A 14,499-nucleotide genomic window follows, 5' to 3' on the forward strand; every position below is an offset into this window, starting at 1 on the left:
GGTAAAGAATGTGTGCAGATAAAGACAGTGGGATTTGAAGCAGACTACCTATTTGAGTAAAAATGCATAAAATTCCTATCTGTATTAAAGTGCATTAAGTAAAGGTATTTGGATCTAAATATTTTGTTCTACAGCCATCATGATCAATATGATTGCTAATAAAAATAAACTAATAATATACTCAACTTACTTTTATTCAGTTATAACATTTAGAAAGGATATGCCTCTATTGAATGTGATGGTGCATTTACCTATTTAACAGGATGTCTTACATATAGTAGAACTCAAGAAATATTGTACTTCTCCTCAATTTGCCTCTAAAAGGCAAATATGCTTCTAGTATATTTTCATGTTTTATAGTTTGCTTAGACATATAATTGACAAATGACAATATTCTTTATCCATGGAAAAGAATTCCAGAATATAAACCATGTTTCAAATCTGTAAGCATTGTTCTCAGGAATTAAACAATGGAAATTATCATTATTAGTACCGGGAAGCTAAAATCAAGATCTTTGGCATATTAATTCAGATTTGAGATAAAAACAGAAGTATTACAATAAAGGCAGAAAATACTACTTGCTTCTCTAAATCATGGCATATCTTCAAGACAGAGGAAAAAACAGAAGGAAAAACAGAAGTTTTACCCCAGAGGGAAATGAGTGAGATTTCCAGAGTCATAAAGAGATGCTTTAACCATATGCCATGATAAAATTTGGAAAAGGGAACCAGATTCAAATCCCAATGCCACCACTCATGTGCTGCATGAACTTATACATATCCTTTGCCTTTCCTGGTTCTGTGTGTCCTCCTTCATAAAATAAAGTTGGGCTAACTGACCCCTAAATTCCAGTCTCAATTTCTTTTTTTTTCATTCTAGGTTTTCCTCAAGGTCACCAAATAGTGATATTGGAACGTTATTTCAAGAGATGGAGTGCTTTCGCACACATGAGTTCAGATCCTAGTTAAGAACACAATACTTAAACAACCATTTAAGTATTTCCCTATATTGAACGCTAGGACAGATGAATATTTCCAATCGATTTTTAGGATTATGACCTGTGTGCAAAAGCATGTTTTAAAAAAGATAGATTGTTGATTAGAAAACCTTACCTAAAGACCTGAGATTTTAGAAAGTTAAGATTAAAACTGCCACATGGATCATTCTACTGAGCTAAACTGAAAATAAACATTGACAGAAAAGTAAGGAGCAAAATTTAAAAGTTTTAGGCCTCTATATTATTTTATACTAGCGTTAACATCTATTATACAACTGATAGCAGCTGCAGATGAGAATAAAAGGCTGTTGTTAATTCCTCATTTCATTGAGTATTGTTTTGGTATTGGGAATCCCAAGGCTGCTGAGCAATAATGAATAATGGAACAGGAATAAATCAATGAAATGGGAAATAGGTTCCACTCTGCAGAAATGATATTGTATCATATTTATTATACAGATAATGGGAGAATAAAGGGAACTACAGTCAGCTAATACTAGATAAGTATTGTGGATAGGTGTACAAAAATTTTGTTTAAAATCACTGGAAACATGCATTTAAAAAGAAAGATATCACATTCTCCAACAAAGCTTCAGTTCATTTTATACTATCCTAAAATAGCTGTTCTTTACTTCAGCATTTAAAAAAGAGTGTGTTAAAAGCAGGAGTTTTAGAAAGGTTAAGCAAAGTTGTCGTTTATTCTCAAAGTCGCATATTTTTCTTATATCTCTTGCCTCTTGGAAACTTTTAAAGAGAATGCTGGAAATAGACGGAATACAAGAGCAAGGGGGAAGAAAAAGACCTAGCTCTAGAAATTATAGTGTATTTTGGAAGACTATTTTAAACAAGTGGTTTGAATTGCGAATTAATGTTTTTCCTCTGTTGACTCATTTTCACTCTGTGAACAGAAGAGTATTTATTTTAATGACCAGTTTTCAATTTCTGCTGCTAGTCAGATCTGAAGCAAAAACGATCTGCTATAAAAGCAAACTATTTTCCCTTTATGTCCTGGAACTTATCCAAAAAGTTCTCCTCCAGGGGTGGGTGACGGTTCACAAGAGTGACGCTACTGGAAGATCTGCATTACATGTCACTGAACTGAACTAATTCACTTACGAGTATGGTTCCTGACTCCAGCATCTCACTCCTTCCTGTCTATGATTTTGCCTATTCATTTAACTTTTTCTAAATAACTCTTTTTGTCCACCCTTTTAAATACTATTTTACAAACTTGTGCATGTACGATCTTACAAGATGCACTGTATACCAAGACATGCTTAGCTATGGAAACTGCTCAGTTAAAATTCTTCATCGCTCTTGCATGCCTAATACAAAACCTTGCTATTCAAAAGTATTTGATGCAAGGCTTGTAAACATATTGATTGTTGCTAAAAACAATAGGATAAATAATGTTGTTACTTTTGGTAAAACTACCTTTCTGCCCTTAGATCCTACCACTTCACTCCTAACCTATGGAACTACACGGCTTTCCCAGAACATTCTGTGCCTCTGTACAAACAATTAATTCTCTTTAGCTGGAATCTCCTTATATCTCTACCTTCAAGACTGAGCTCAAAGGTTGGGTTCTTTTGAGAATTAAATAATGTGTTATGTGTATTGCACTTAGTCCAGTACCTTACACATACTAAATGCTCAGTGGTGAGCTACCATCCTTATTTACAATTCCATTCCCCACTTCAGGTTCTGATTTCCTACAGACAGGGGGCTGTGACTGTTTCTTCATACCCCTTGAACACAGTACAGAAACTGGCTTAATGAGTGGATAAATCATAAAACAATATTTTCAATTAATAACATGGCTATATTCCTCAAGAATTGCTTTCAAATATCAATAAGCATTTGTACAAAATCAATTAACTCACTCAATTCTTTAATACAGTTGGTAAATTATTTAGTTCACAAATGTCCTCTCAAAGCATATTTTTACTATCTGCTTAGTACATGTTTAAACACTCATTGGACTGTTAACTTAGCTAAGGTCAAATTAACAAAAATTTGAATTAGTGACTAAGTTTGTTTAAAAATGAGATTCTACTACACATGTAAACTTAGAAAAATAACAACTGTATTAAATTAGATTAAATTAGATTTTGAAAAAGGTTTAAAGAAAAGTAGCCCAAAGTGAAAGAGCAAGAGTAAATGAAATTAATAAAAGTTGCTTTTCAGTAGGGAAACTATATATGAGTCTATATTTTTGCTTTATATTATCTTTAGTCACTTTATCAAGTGAAAACGATAATTGCTTCTTCTATAATAAAAATATTTTCCCTTATTTTTCTCCCCAAAGAATGCACAATTTCTTCTGACTTGAGTGAAATTCCTTATTCTTTAAAATACTTTCTGTACCTCAAGGTCTCCTGTTCAAAGAATCCCAGGATTTACCTTCTCTAACAAGTGGCAATGACCCCATTGAATTGTCGATATTAGAGTTTGGAGGTCTTTAAGTACCTTTCATTTGTGTTGAATTAAATCACACATTTCATTAATTATACAGGTCATGCATTTGCCTAGGAGTTAAAATATTCACTTTCAAAATGAAATAAATGAAAACCAGCTGGTCGGGAGGACACAGGGCAAATGCAGGATGTATTTCAGAATTTATTTATTTATTTTCCTTTTAAGTCTTTGAATTCCTCACGTGTGGGGTGGCTAGCCATTTCCACATTTTACATTTATCTAAACTGGTTTCATGTCTTGCAGCAAAAATTTCAGGAGGGGAAAGAGTTGATTCAAAGCCGGAGGAAAAACAAAACCCCAGCAGCCTGCTCAGCCCAGTCTCTACACAATAATTAATGGGAGTTATTTTTCAGAAAAATATGGAGTTTTCAAAACTTATATTATGAACGAAATAGGACTATGACGATTAGGAGGTTGGGATTAACATATAAACATTACTATACATAAAAGAGATAATCAACGAGGACCTACTGCATAGCACAGGGAACTCTACTCAATACTTTGTAATAACCTATATGGGAAAGGAATCTGAAAAAGAATAGATATACCTAAAGTCTATGTACACCTGAATCAAGTTGCTGTACACCTGAAATAAACACAACATTGTAAATCAACTATACTCCAATATAAAAACAAAAAAAAAAAACAAAGTTACTTTGGAATAAATGGAAAATCACTAAAAAGAAACAAGCAAAAAAACCCAACATGGTTATTTTCATGGAATGGGTACAAAAAGAGAAGAAAATAGTGTTAGGTTTGTTTCTCTAAATAAAGGAAAGATTCCATGGAAGACTCTGTCTCACCGTTTTGCATGTGTGCCTATGGGGTAATACCGGGAGCAGGATATGCCATCCCAGGCGCAGTAAGGGTCTCGAGCCAGGCAGCAGTCTGCACAAGCACTTCCATACATGTCACACTGATGGAATCTGACTTGGGCCACGGCAGAAGCAGATCCAATATAGAGCTGTTGCTACAGACATCAAGGAAGAGAGAGGCCACTGGTAGAAATGGACAGAATTCTCACTGAGCTCTTACACCTGGATTTTCACATTCCTACACAATCGCCTCTGTGGATACTCACTTAAATGACTGCAGTTACTCAAGACAGATAATGGAATACTGATATTTTCATTTTCTACAAGATCTGAAATACTTTTACAGGCTTGGATGCATGAATAATAAAATTGCTAGAGCAAGGCTGACAAAAATCTCAAGAAGTTGACTATTTTATTCATTATCTAAGTAGAGTCCTTCATCATCTAACATTGTAGGTCTTTTTAAAAGATCTATAGGAATGTCCAGTAGGAGACTGGAAAAGTAAATGGTCTTTTTTGCATTTTTAATTGAGATACAACTGACATATAACATTATATTAGTTTCAGCTGTACAACATAATGATTCGATATTTGTATTTATTGTGAAATGATCACCATCAGTCTAGTTCACCGCCCTCATCATACAGTACAAATCTACAAATTTTTTTTGTGATGAAAACTTTTAAGATCTACTCTCTTAGCAGCTTTTAAATACACAATACAGTATTGTTAACTATAATCACCATGCTGTACATTATATCACTGGGACTTACCTATTTTATAACTAAAAGTTTGTACCTTTTGATAACCTTCACCCATTTCACCCAGCCCCTGCCTCTGGTAACTACCAGTCTGCTCTCTGTATCTATGAGCTTGTTTTTGTTGCTGCTGTTGTTGTTTGCCAATAGTTCACATATAAGTGAGATTATATGGTATTTGTCTTTCTCTGACTTATTTCACTTAGCATAATGCCCTCAAGGTTTATTCATGTTGTCACAAATGGGAGGATTTCTTCCGTTTTTATGGCTGAATAATACTTCATTTTGTGTGTATATATGTATGTGTGTGTATATGTGTGTGTGCGTGTGTGTGTGTGTGTGTGTATATATATATATATATATATATAATTTGTTTATCCAGTCATTCATAGATGGACACAGTTCATTTCCATGCCTTGGCTATTGTAAACAATCCTTCAATGAACATGGGGGTGCATATACCTTCTTGAGTTAGTGTTTTTGTTTCCTTTGGATAAATACCCAGAGGTAGAACTGCTAGATCATATGGCAGTTCTATTTTTAATTTTTTGAGGAACCTCCATACTGTTTTCCATAGTGGTTGCACCAATTTACATTGCCACCAACAGTGCACATTGACATATAATGTGTCGAGAAGTGATGTAGATATATATAGAGTGATATGGAATAAACTGTAAGAAATGTTATTAAGTAAAACGTAGAAGTAGCAGATCAACAACACATGTTCCCATTTGCCCAGATATAAAAGGTTATTTATAAATAAATGAGGTAATATATGCAACAACTACTTCTGAAGAAATTTAAACCAGAAGCTGGTTCCAGTAAAGTAGAAAAGAGGTTTGTGTTTCATTGTACACTCTTTTGTATTACCATCATTACCATTGTTTTTTGCAAAAACATTACCAAAAAAAAATCATGGAATAAGGCCCTATCATGGTTGTAGAGGTAAACCTACTCTTGTCAACCTTTCTAAAAACAGAAAATGAAGAAACCTATTACCTGTAAACCACTATGTATTTCTGTCAGAATAAAACTGTAACTTGTTAATATATAAGCACACATACTTAAGCTTTCTATCCTTTGACCTTATCTGATATATAGAACACACACACACACACACATGCACACACACACACACACAACTTACTCTCTTTGATGAAATCTCCATAGAAATAATAGGAACTGGATCCTGAAAAATTAAAAAAATGCGTTTCCTTTTTAGGAATAAAAATATAGAAACATACCTTAGTGTGGTTATAAATTACCTGAAATCATACTAGGTATGTGAGTTGTTTGCTGCCAAACAGTCTAAAGCTTTCATTTTAGTAAATCAAAAGGAAAATACACTTAAATAAAATATAGCTTTCTTTTAAAATATATTTTCTAGTAGAGTAGGACAAAATGTGGATGAGAAAAGTAGTGAATAATCTAAGCATCTTGTAGTTTGTCTCTGGATTACAATTTTTGTGATTGCATTTGAATATTACTCATGCTTTGGAAACTCAAATATCTTTAAATAAAATAATAAAGTCAGAGTGTTCTTTCTTATAAAGAAAGTTGAACCATTAGAAGTAAAACAGTTACGTCTTTGAATAGGTCTTATTGCCAATAAACCATGTGATCTTTCATTGTTTTAACCCAGGCCTAAACAAAATACTTTTCCATTAGAGTTCAATTTCCATGAACCCAGAACGCTTTGAAAAAGATGCATTGTCATCATCACTGTCTTAGAATTGCACCAGAGGAAGGATGAATCTACAGGATAGTTTGAGAGCCTATGTGCAATTCTAGGGATGGTGACTGAGACTACAGTGTCTCTACGGACACCACAAACTCAGTCAATTCTGAAAGTGGAAAAGCCATAGGCAAGTGGGATCCTCTCTGTGGATAATTATCCTTCAAACAATTATTTTTTGAAAGAGAAAAACTGATCCTCTCTATTAAATTTTTAAAAATATTTTAAACTACAGAACCATTTATGCAGGCATGCATTTATTCATTCAAAACACAATGTTTCTTAAGGGTTTATATGAACAAGACATTGTGATGAATGTGGTTAATATGAGAGCTATGATTCCTAATGTGAAATGAAATCTTACAGAGGTCCAATACGCAAAATAAACAAAAGCATAGCTGCTCTGGTTGAGATAAGAATGTGGTTAACTTTGTGCATAGCTATGGGGAATCTAATCTCCAGAAGAGCCAATGCGAAATAAACTGTTTCTCATCAAAAATGTTTTCATATACATTCATCACCTACATACACAATCTTCATTACTTGCAGACTGTGTTCTTGCACATTTGCTTACTTGCCAAATTTTATTTGTAACTCCAATATCAATACTTGTGTTTCACAGTCATTCACAGACATGCATGTGCTCAGAATGGCAAAAACTCTGAGTTGCCCAACATGTACATTCCCAGATGATGTCGGTCAAGGTGATACACTGCCTTGTTGTTTCAGCTCTCATACTGTAAACAGGTATCCTTTTCATGGTCTATTTAGTGTCCCATTTTCATACTGTTGTGCTTTTTGTTAGTGACTGTGCTGATTCAAAGGCCCCTAAGCATAGTGCTGAAGTGTTGTCTCGTGTTCCTAAGCTCCAAAAGACTGTGATGTGCCTTATGAACAAAACATGTTTTAAATAAGCCTTGTTCAGGCATTAGTTATAGTGCTGTTAGCCATAAGTTCAATGTTAAGTAATCAACTATGTATACTAACTAAGGTGTCTTTAAACAGAAACACACATAAAACAAGGTTATGTATCGATAAGTTGACAAAAATGTCGTGACTAGAGACTCTCAGGAACCTAACCCTGTATCTCCTCTAGGAGCAATAATTACTAATTAATTCAGCGTTCAGGGTGACTTCAAAGATGGTAAGTGCCACAAATGTTGAGACTTATTGTGTGTGTGTGTGTGAATATGTACAATTGTTTGGTCATGTCTAATCTTTCCATTATCGTTTTGTAGTTTTCTCTCTTTTAGTAAATTCTCTGTGTAAACTGCATGCCATAAAAAAGCAGTCTACTCACCATACCACAAAGTCCACAACATGAAATCTACTGCTATTTTTTAACTGTATCGATAGTAAATTTGTTCAAGATGATACACTGCAATAATGATTCTAGAATTCATTTGTGGGATAAGTGTCATTTCTTTATGTCACAGTTCACATAATGAAATTCTCTTCATGCTCGGTAAATACTGGCCTCTTCATCTGAACAGTCTATGACAATCAAATAGATGTATCAGAATTTTAAATCATTCTTCAATTCACTCTGAATTCACAATATACCGGTTAGAAAAAAACTGACATAATGTTTTTCCTATTTATAACTCACTTGCAACTGTCTGTAATACATAAATGTTGGCTATATTTTTTACTAGAAATACCTTGAATATCTGAAGTTCTTCTAGAATTACTTCTTCCATTGATTCTGTTTCTTGGTTATAAATCGTGATTACTTTCAGCACGATTCCATTATCTGTGAGAAAACAAAAGAGATAAATTAGAAGCTTTGTCACAATCTGGTTTTCAAACAATTAAAAACCATATAAAGACTATAAATTCAAATAAGATTTGAAATCTAGATGTACAAAACATTTCATCATTGCTAGTGAAAACAATATGACTACTTATATATTCATATTCATTATTTCAAAAATTTGATTCAAAAATCCAGTTAAAGGTTCAGAAATCAAAATGTCTTTTGGAATTAATGAAATATAAGACAGATGGCAAATTATTCTAGCTTCTTCTGTGATGTATGATGAAAGAAAATTTTTTACCTAAAGCTACCCTCCCTGTAAGAAACTATACCTTTAATCTTATGGAACCTTCCAAGCAACACACTATGGAAATTTATGTATATATATATATATATATATATATATATATATATGTAAATATAGATAGATAGATAGACATATAGATAGGACATGTTTATATCTATATATACTTTATTTTTTCCTTCCAGTTTTAATGAGATATAATTTACATACAGCACTGTATAAGTTTAAGGTATACAGCATAATTATTTGACTTATATACATCATGAAATGATTATCACAGTAAGTGAACATCCATCATCTCATATAGACCAAAATAAAAAGAATTTTTTTCCTTGTGATGAGAACTCTTAGAATTTACTCTCTTAAAAAGTTTCATGTATAACATATAGCACTGTTAATTATATTAATCATGGTGTACATTATATCCTTAGTACTTATTTATCTCATAACTGGAAGTATGTATCTTTGACAACCCTCATCCAATTCTCCCACCCCTCACCTCCAGTAACCACAAATTTGGTTATATACACTTTTAATAAAAATTTCAAGCATACACTATTGAGAGAATAGTATAATGAGTCCTCCTGTACAAACCATTTAGCTTCCATAATTATCAATAATTTTATAAATTTATATTCACCTTTTAAAACTCCAAGTTATTTTTATTATTCCTGATATTCTCAGCTTGTTATTTCCAATGAAAAATTTAATAAGACACTAATTTGCTTGTAAGAAAGATTTGGTGTAGTGGCTAGAAATAACTTAGGGAAAAAAAGCACATTGGAGGTTCTGATCCAAGAGTTTCTACGGTATTTAAGCAATTTGTTTAAAAATTATGAAATCTTGTGGTTGGGTTAATAAAATTTGATTAAAATAAAACAATAACAATTACCTGTATCATACATTAAAAGGAACAAAAATTATATCAAGCACACATTATAAATATCCCACAATTACTATATCAAGTAAAAAGCAAAGATGAAACTCAAATTATCAATTTGCAACCAGTGATTTTGCAATAAGGACTATATAGCACTAAAGCAAGTGCCTGGTAAATTTGGGGAAACATAACTATTTTGTGGGATTTTCCAATGCTGTACTCATCACACATTTATCAAATATGTTCTTTGTGCTGAAAAGCTGTGGTTCAATATAACAATATCTTTACGTTAAACATAGGTTACAAGAGAGTGTAAGTATATACCTGGTATTTCTGGAATTCTCTCAAATAGCTTTGGTCAATCTAATAAACAAGTATTTCTGAAAACATTCTTGGACTTATATATGGCTTCTCATTTAAAAATAACATACTTTTTTCTATGATTAATTTTATCAAATATTACTCTTGCTTATGGAATTCTTTTTTTTTAAACTCTGTTGGATATCACTATAAATGAATTCATGGCCAGGTAACTTTAACTTTGTTAAAGAAATCTGATGCTTTGTTAATCTTGAACCCACAGTGTAGAGCACATTACTAACCTCCTAAAATAAATGAATAAAATACAGCCTGCACCAGAGATCAATTTCTTGAAATCCGATGAATATCTCCTTACTTAAATCTTTGCTTTTTCAGAAAGCATGACTGGAAAAGCTCAAGCACCAATATTAATACTATATCCTAATTCCTGATTTGGGCATATGCAACGTCTCTTTAGAATATGTCAATGATTAAAGTTAAGTATGGTAGAATGTTTCCTCTTCTAAATAGGATCTGCTGTAGCAATTACTATGATGCATATGAAAAAAAAGAAATGATCATTTTAAAGATTCTTTAAATGACTATATAATTTTAAAGTACTTGACAGAATTTTATACATATTACCTCGGATGCTAAAAGATTCCAAGTTCTCTTCCACAAGCTAGATCTAATGCACAGCATTAACTGAAATTACAAATTTATTTGAAATATTCACTTTTAGCATATTTATTACACTTTGTTTTATTAATGCAGGATATTATAGCTTTGGTCTAAAATTTTATCTCCATTATGTGTAACACTTGGCTTGTTTGGTACACATGGTTGACTTCTGATGGGGCCTGATAAGCACAGTTGAGATTACAGATTTAGGTGAAATTACCTAAACCTCACCTAAAGATTGAAAAATCTTGAGACCTTGCTGAGCAGCCAAAGGTAGCAGTGGGCCTGGGGGAGTAACAGGAGAACTATCCTTGTATGGCACCCTATTTCCTCTGTGAGTTCTTTTTGGAACCAACATTGTTTATTGTTTGTTAACATCAATTACTCATTCCTTTACATATTCATTTGTTCAAATGTATTAAGTATTGACCATGTATCAGGAATTATGTGCTGTAACTACCCCAAATCTTCTCTTCCATTGCAGTAGACAGGTAGTATGTAAATGAGCCAATGGGTCAACCAGGGTTTTGTTGGTAGGTGGGTCTTTTTTAATGTAATAATGTTATTGATTTTAAGGTTCAATTTAAATGTCTCTCTGAGTACTCTTTAATCTCTTTACCTGTCCCAATGAACAAGACATCATATTGGCCATCCTCGGCTTCCACTCGATCCACTGCTATTTGTTTCAGGTTATACTTTCCATCTGTTTTCACCAGTATTGGTTTTTTATGGGCAGGTTTTATGGGCTGGTACATAAGTGGATGGCTTCTTGCAAATCTGATGGCATCATCGGGGTAGTCTTTGGTGGTTCCGTACCTCCCTCCATTCACTTTGCTGGCACACTGAAATACAAATGGAGAGAATTTTTTTCCCCTGAAATCTAAAGAGCAAATTTATACTCAATTATGAAAAAAATAACAAAAACTGGGTATATTCAGTTAATCAACTGTGCATTTAGCAATATTTAGTAACCATACACTCTTCATTACAGAAATAAAATCTGCATTAAAAATTGCATAGAGAGACTGAATTATTTCAAACATGCAGCAGTAGAAAGACAGATAGTAGTGAAATACTGAAAAAGTAAAGTATATGTAATACTGGTATAGTCTGGAGGTAATACAAATGTATAACATTATAAATATTCTAATTATTTTTCCTGCTTCTAAAATTTATTTTTCATATTTGTAAATTAAATTTTAATTTGCTATGAACAATATATTGTTCATAGCAAAACAAAGAGACTCTTTACTGTGCTAAATCTTCCCCCCAAATTAAGAATCACAACCACACAATAGCTTTCCCATTATTGATACTATGATTGGTGATGGTTCCAATTGTCTCACTGACTACAGAATTTTAGTGCTGTAACATTGAAACCTATTCAAATTCCATCGTTGTTAAATAAGGAAAAAACCCTCTCTGTTCTACTGTAATCTGTATGAATTTATATTATTTTTGTATGAATTAGACACAATCAATTGAGAAAACAAGAAATATTTGCCATAACATGTCTCAATTCTTAAATCACTGACTCTAAAAATAAATGTTCAACGGTACCTAAGTTACTTCTCGGAATACCTTTAACTGTGTTGATTCATGCTTGTTATTAAGTGCTCCCTCATTTCACATATTTTCCTCCAGAACCAGCAGCAATTGCAATGATGACCTTGATAAAAATTTTCCACTTCAGAGTATAAATACAGTAGTTTAGTAATCAGATTCTGCAAAGAGGGCATTTTTAATGGTTTGTTTTAAAAATTTGGGCCATATTTCTTAATTTGGCATGAATTTTTCACTTGAGTGTACTTTCATGATATATAATTGGAAACATTTTGGACCAGCCTGGAAGCAGTTCAGTAACCAGTCACTTCCTCCAAATCTCCTTTAATACCATGTGGTTTCAAGAAGCATTTCCAGCAAAGCCACAGGAGTAGGTTTTCTCCATTTAAATTGTAATTTCAATCAACAGAGTGAAATAAAATATACTTTATGTCTTACTGGAAGTAATAATTTTAAGCTAGTGAGAGAGAGTGATTGAAATGGTAAAGCCTTACACTTGTTAATGTAGGTAAGCTTTGTTTCCACTTTGAATTTTGGCTCTGCAAAAATGGTTTCTACTCAACTTGCAAGCACTTGTGGAATCAGCCTAGTGTTGGGTTTTCACCAGCTGCTCATAATAGTGTAGACCGTGACCTGCATGACAAGTTCAGTATTCGTTCTCCATGGACAGCAGATACAATGATGCTACACTTTCCGAACCTAGTTGTGTACGGAACATGTGATACAAAATCATCCTCATCATCCTCATCATAATCATCATCATGTGTGCAATTAAAAGCACAAAGTTTGAATGGCTAGTTAGGGAGAATCTTAGTAGTATCAGTTAAGAGGCCAATGGTGGAACTTCTTATTCTCTAGCAACACAGCTGTATTGTCACTTTTCTTCCAGAAGGCCAGCAAGGATGGCAAATGGGGTGCTCAGAATTCTGAAGAGCCAGAGAAAAAGCTTCCTCTTGACATCTTAAAGTGAGAAGTAGGGAGAAAATGTGGCCTAGGGAACTGAAAACCTGACTCAAAAATTATAATATAAAAATTTGGTAACATTCTCTCACATGGAAATCACATGTGGCACTAATTCTTCTGAAGAGGCTGAGAGGAATCTGATGCTCATTTCACTGGATATTTCTGTATTGACCAGTACCCTTAAAAATAAAATTTTAGTGAGAGCTACATAGATAGCTAAAATATCAACAATAATATATAGTCTATAATGCTAGATTATATTCTTTTCATTAAACAACAAGCATACATCTTGATGTAAGAAGTAATATTTCTTTACCTTGCAAGTAATCAAGCATATTTTTAGGTATTGAATTTAACTATTTCATGCTAATTTAGTAAAGCATCTGAAACAATGAACAGAATATTACTAAAAGAGTCTTTAAAAAATAAGAATACTTTGTTAAATGCCTAAACTTACAGAACCAGGTCTTGGATAAGGAACTTTTCCTTCATAGAGTGACCAGTGGTATTCAGGTCCTTCCTTATGTGCATATGGTCCATTAAAGGCTGCCCGGATACTGGACATGTGATAGACACATATAGCATGCCCTCTAAATATATTACTAAAAAAAAAAAAAAAGATAAGTTACTATTCTGGAACAGACTAGGAGGTCACCGAGTCAAGCCCCGCAGACAACATAGATAAGGATGAAGTCTTTTGGATAAAAGACTTGCAATCTCTTAAGCATAGGATATTCTAGAGATATTAACTATTGCAATATTTCAAGTATGGAAACTCCAAAATTTACCATTTTTTGCCTATTTATTATAATAAATTGAAAATGACATTGTTAGAATCACAAAAGCAGTTGTGTCACTTCATTTTTTCCAGTTAAATCTTATTTTTTTTATTGAAGTATAGTTGATTTACAATGCTGTGTTAGTTTCAGGTGTACAGCACAGTGATTCAGTTTTATATATATATATATATATATATATATACACACACACACACACATATACATATATATACATATATATATACACAGACATATTCTTTTTCAGATTCTTTTGCGTTTTTATATTTTTCATTAAGATTTGGCCTTAATATTTTAAAGATTCATTCCCAAGTTGAGGAAGGCTTTATCTCCTGTACGTTGTCTTCTCTTCCAAGTAGACAGTGTTTTCCTATTCGCCATTCTGTTAATATTGCTATAAATTTTATTCAAATTTTATTACTTCTCTTAGTGTATATGATTTGAAGAACAATTTAAAGTCTAAAGAAAATT

At 32.7% G+C, this 14,499-nt stretch overlaps 1 protein-coding gene across 1 annotated transcript in view; it reads right to left on the bottom strand.

Moving 5' to 3' along the window:
* The window catches only part of SEMA3E (semaphorin 3E), a 263,684-nt gene that overhangs the window by 21,054 nt on the left and 228,131 nt on the right, over positions 1–14,499 (bottom strand). Inside the window, exons 10-14 of the mRNA XM_081244517.1 lie at positions 13,689–13,833; positions 11,325–11,547; positions 8,446–8,537; positions 6,197–6,238; positions 4,280–4,446 (exon numbers count right to left, since the gene is read on the bottom strand). Of these exons, the coding sequence (XP_081100643.1) occupies positions 4,280–4,446; positions 6,197–6,238; positions 8,446–8,537; positions 11,325–11,547; positions 13,689–13,833 (669 nt within the window). The remainder of the gene's footprint in view (positions 1–4,279; positions 4,447–6,196; positions 6,239–8,445; positions 8,538–11,324; positions 11,548–13,688; positions 13,834–14,499) is intronic.

This window comes from Mesoplodon bidens, assembly GCF_964165515.1.
Source record: "Mesoplodon bidens genome assembly, chromosome: 9".
In the NCBI taxonomy this organism is placed as follows: Eukaryota; Metazoa; Chordata; class Mammalia; order Artiodactyla; family Ziphiidae; genus Mesoplodon; species Mesoplodon bidens.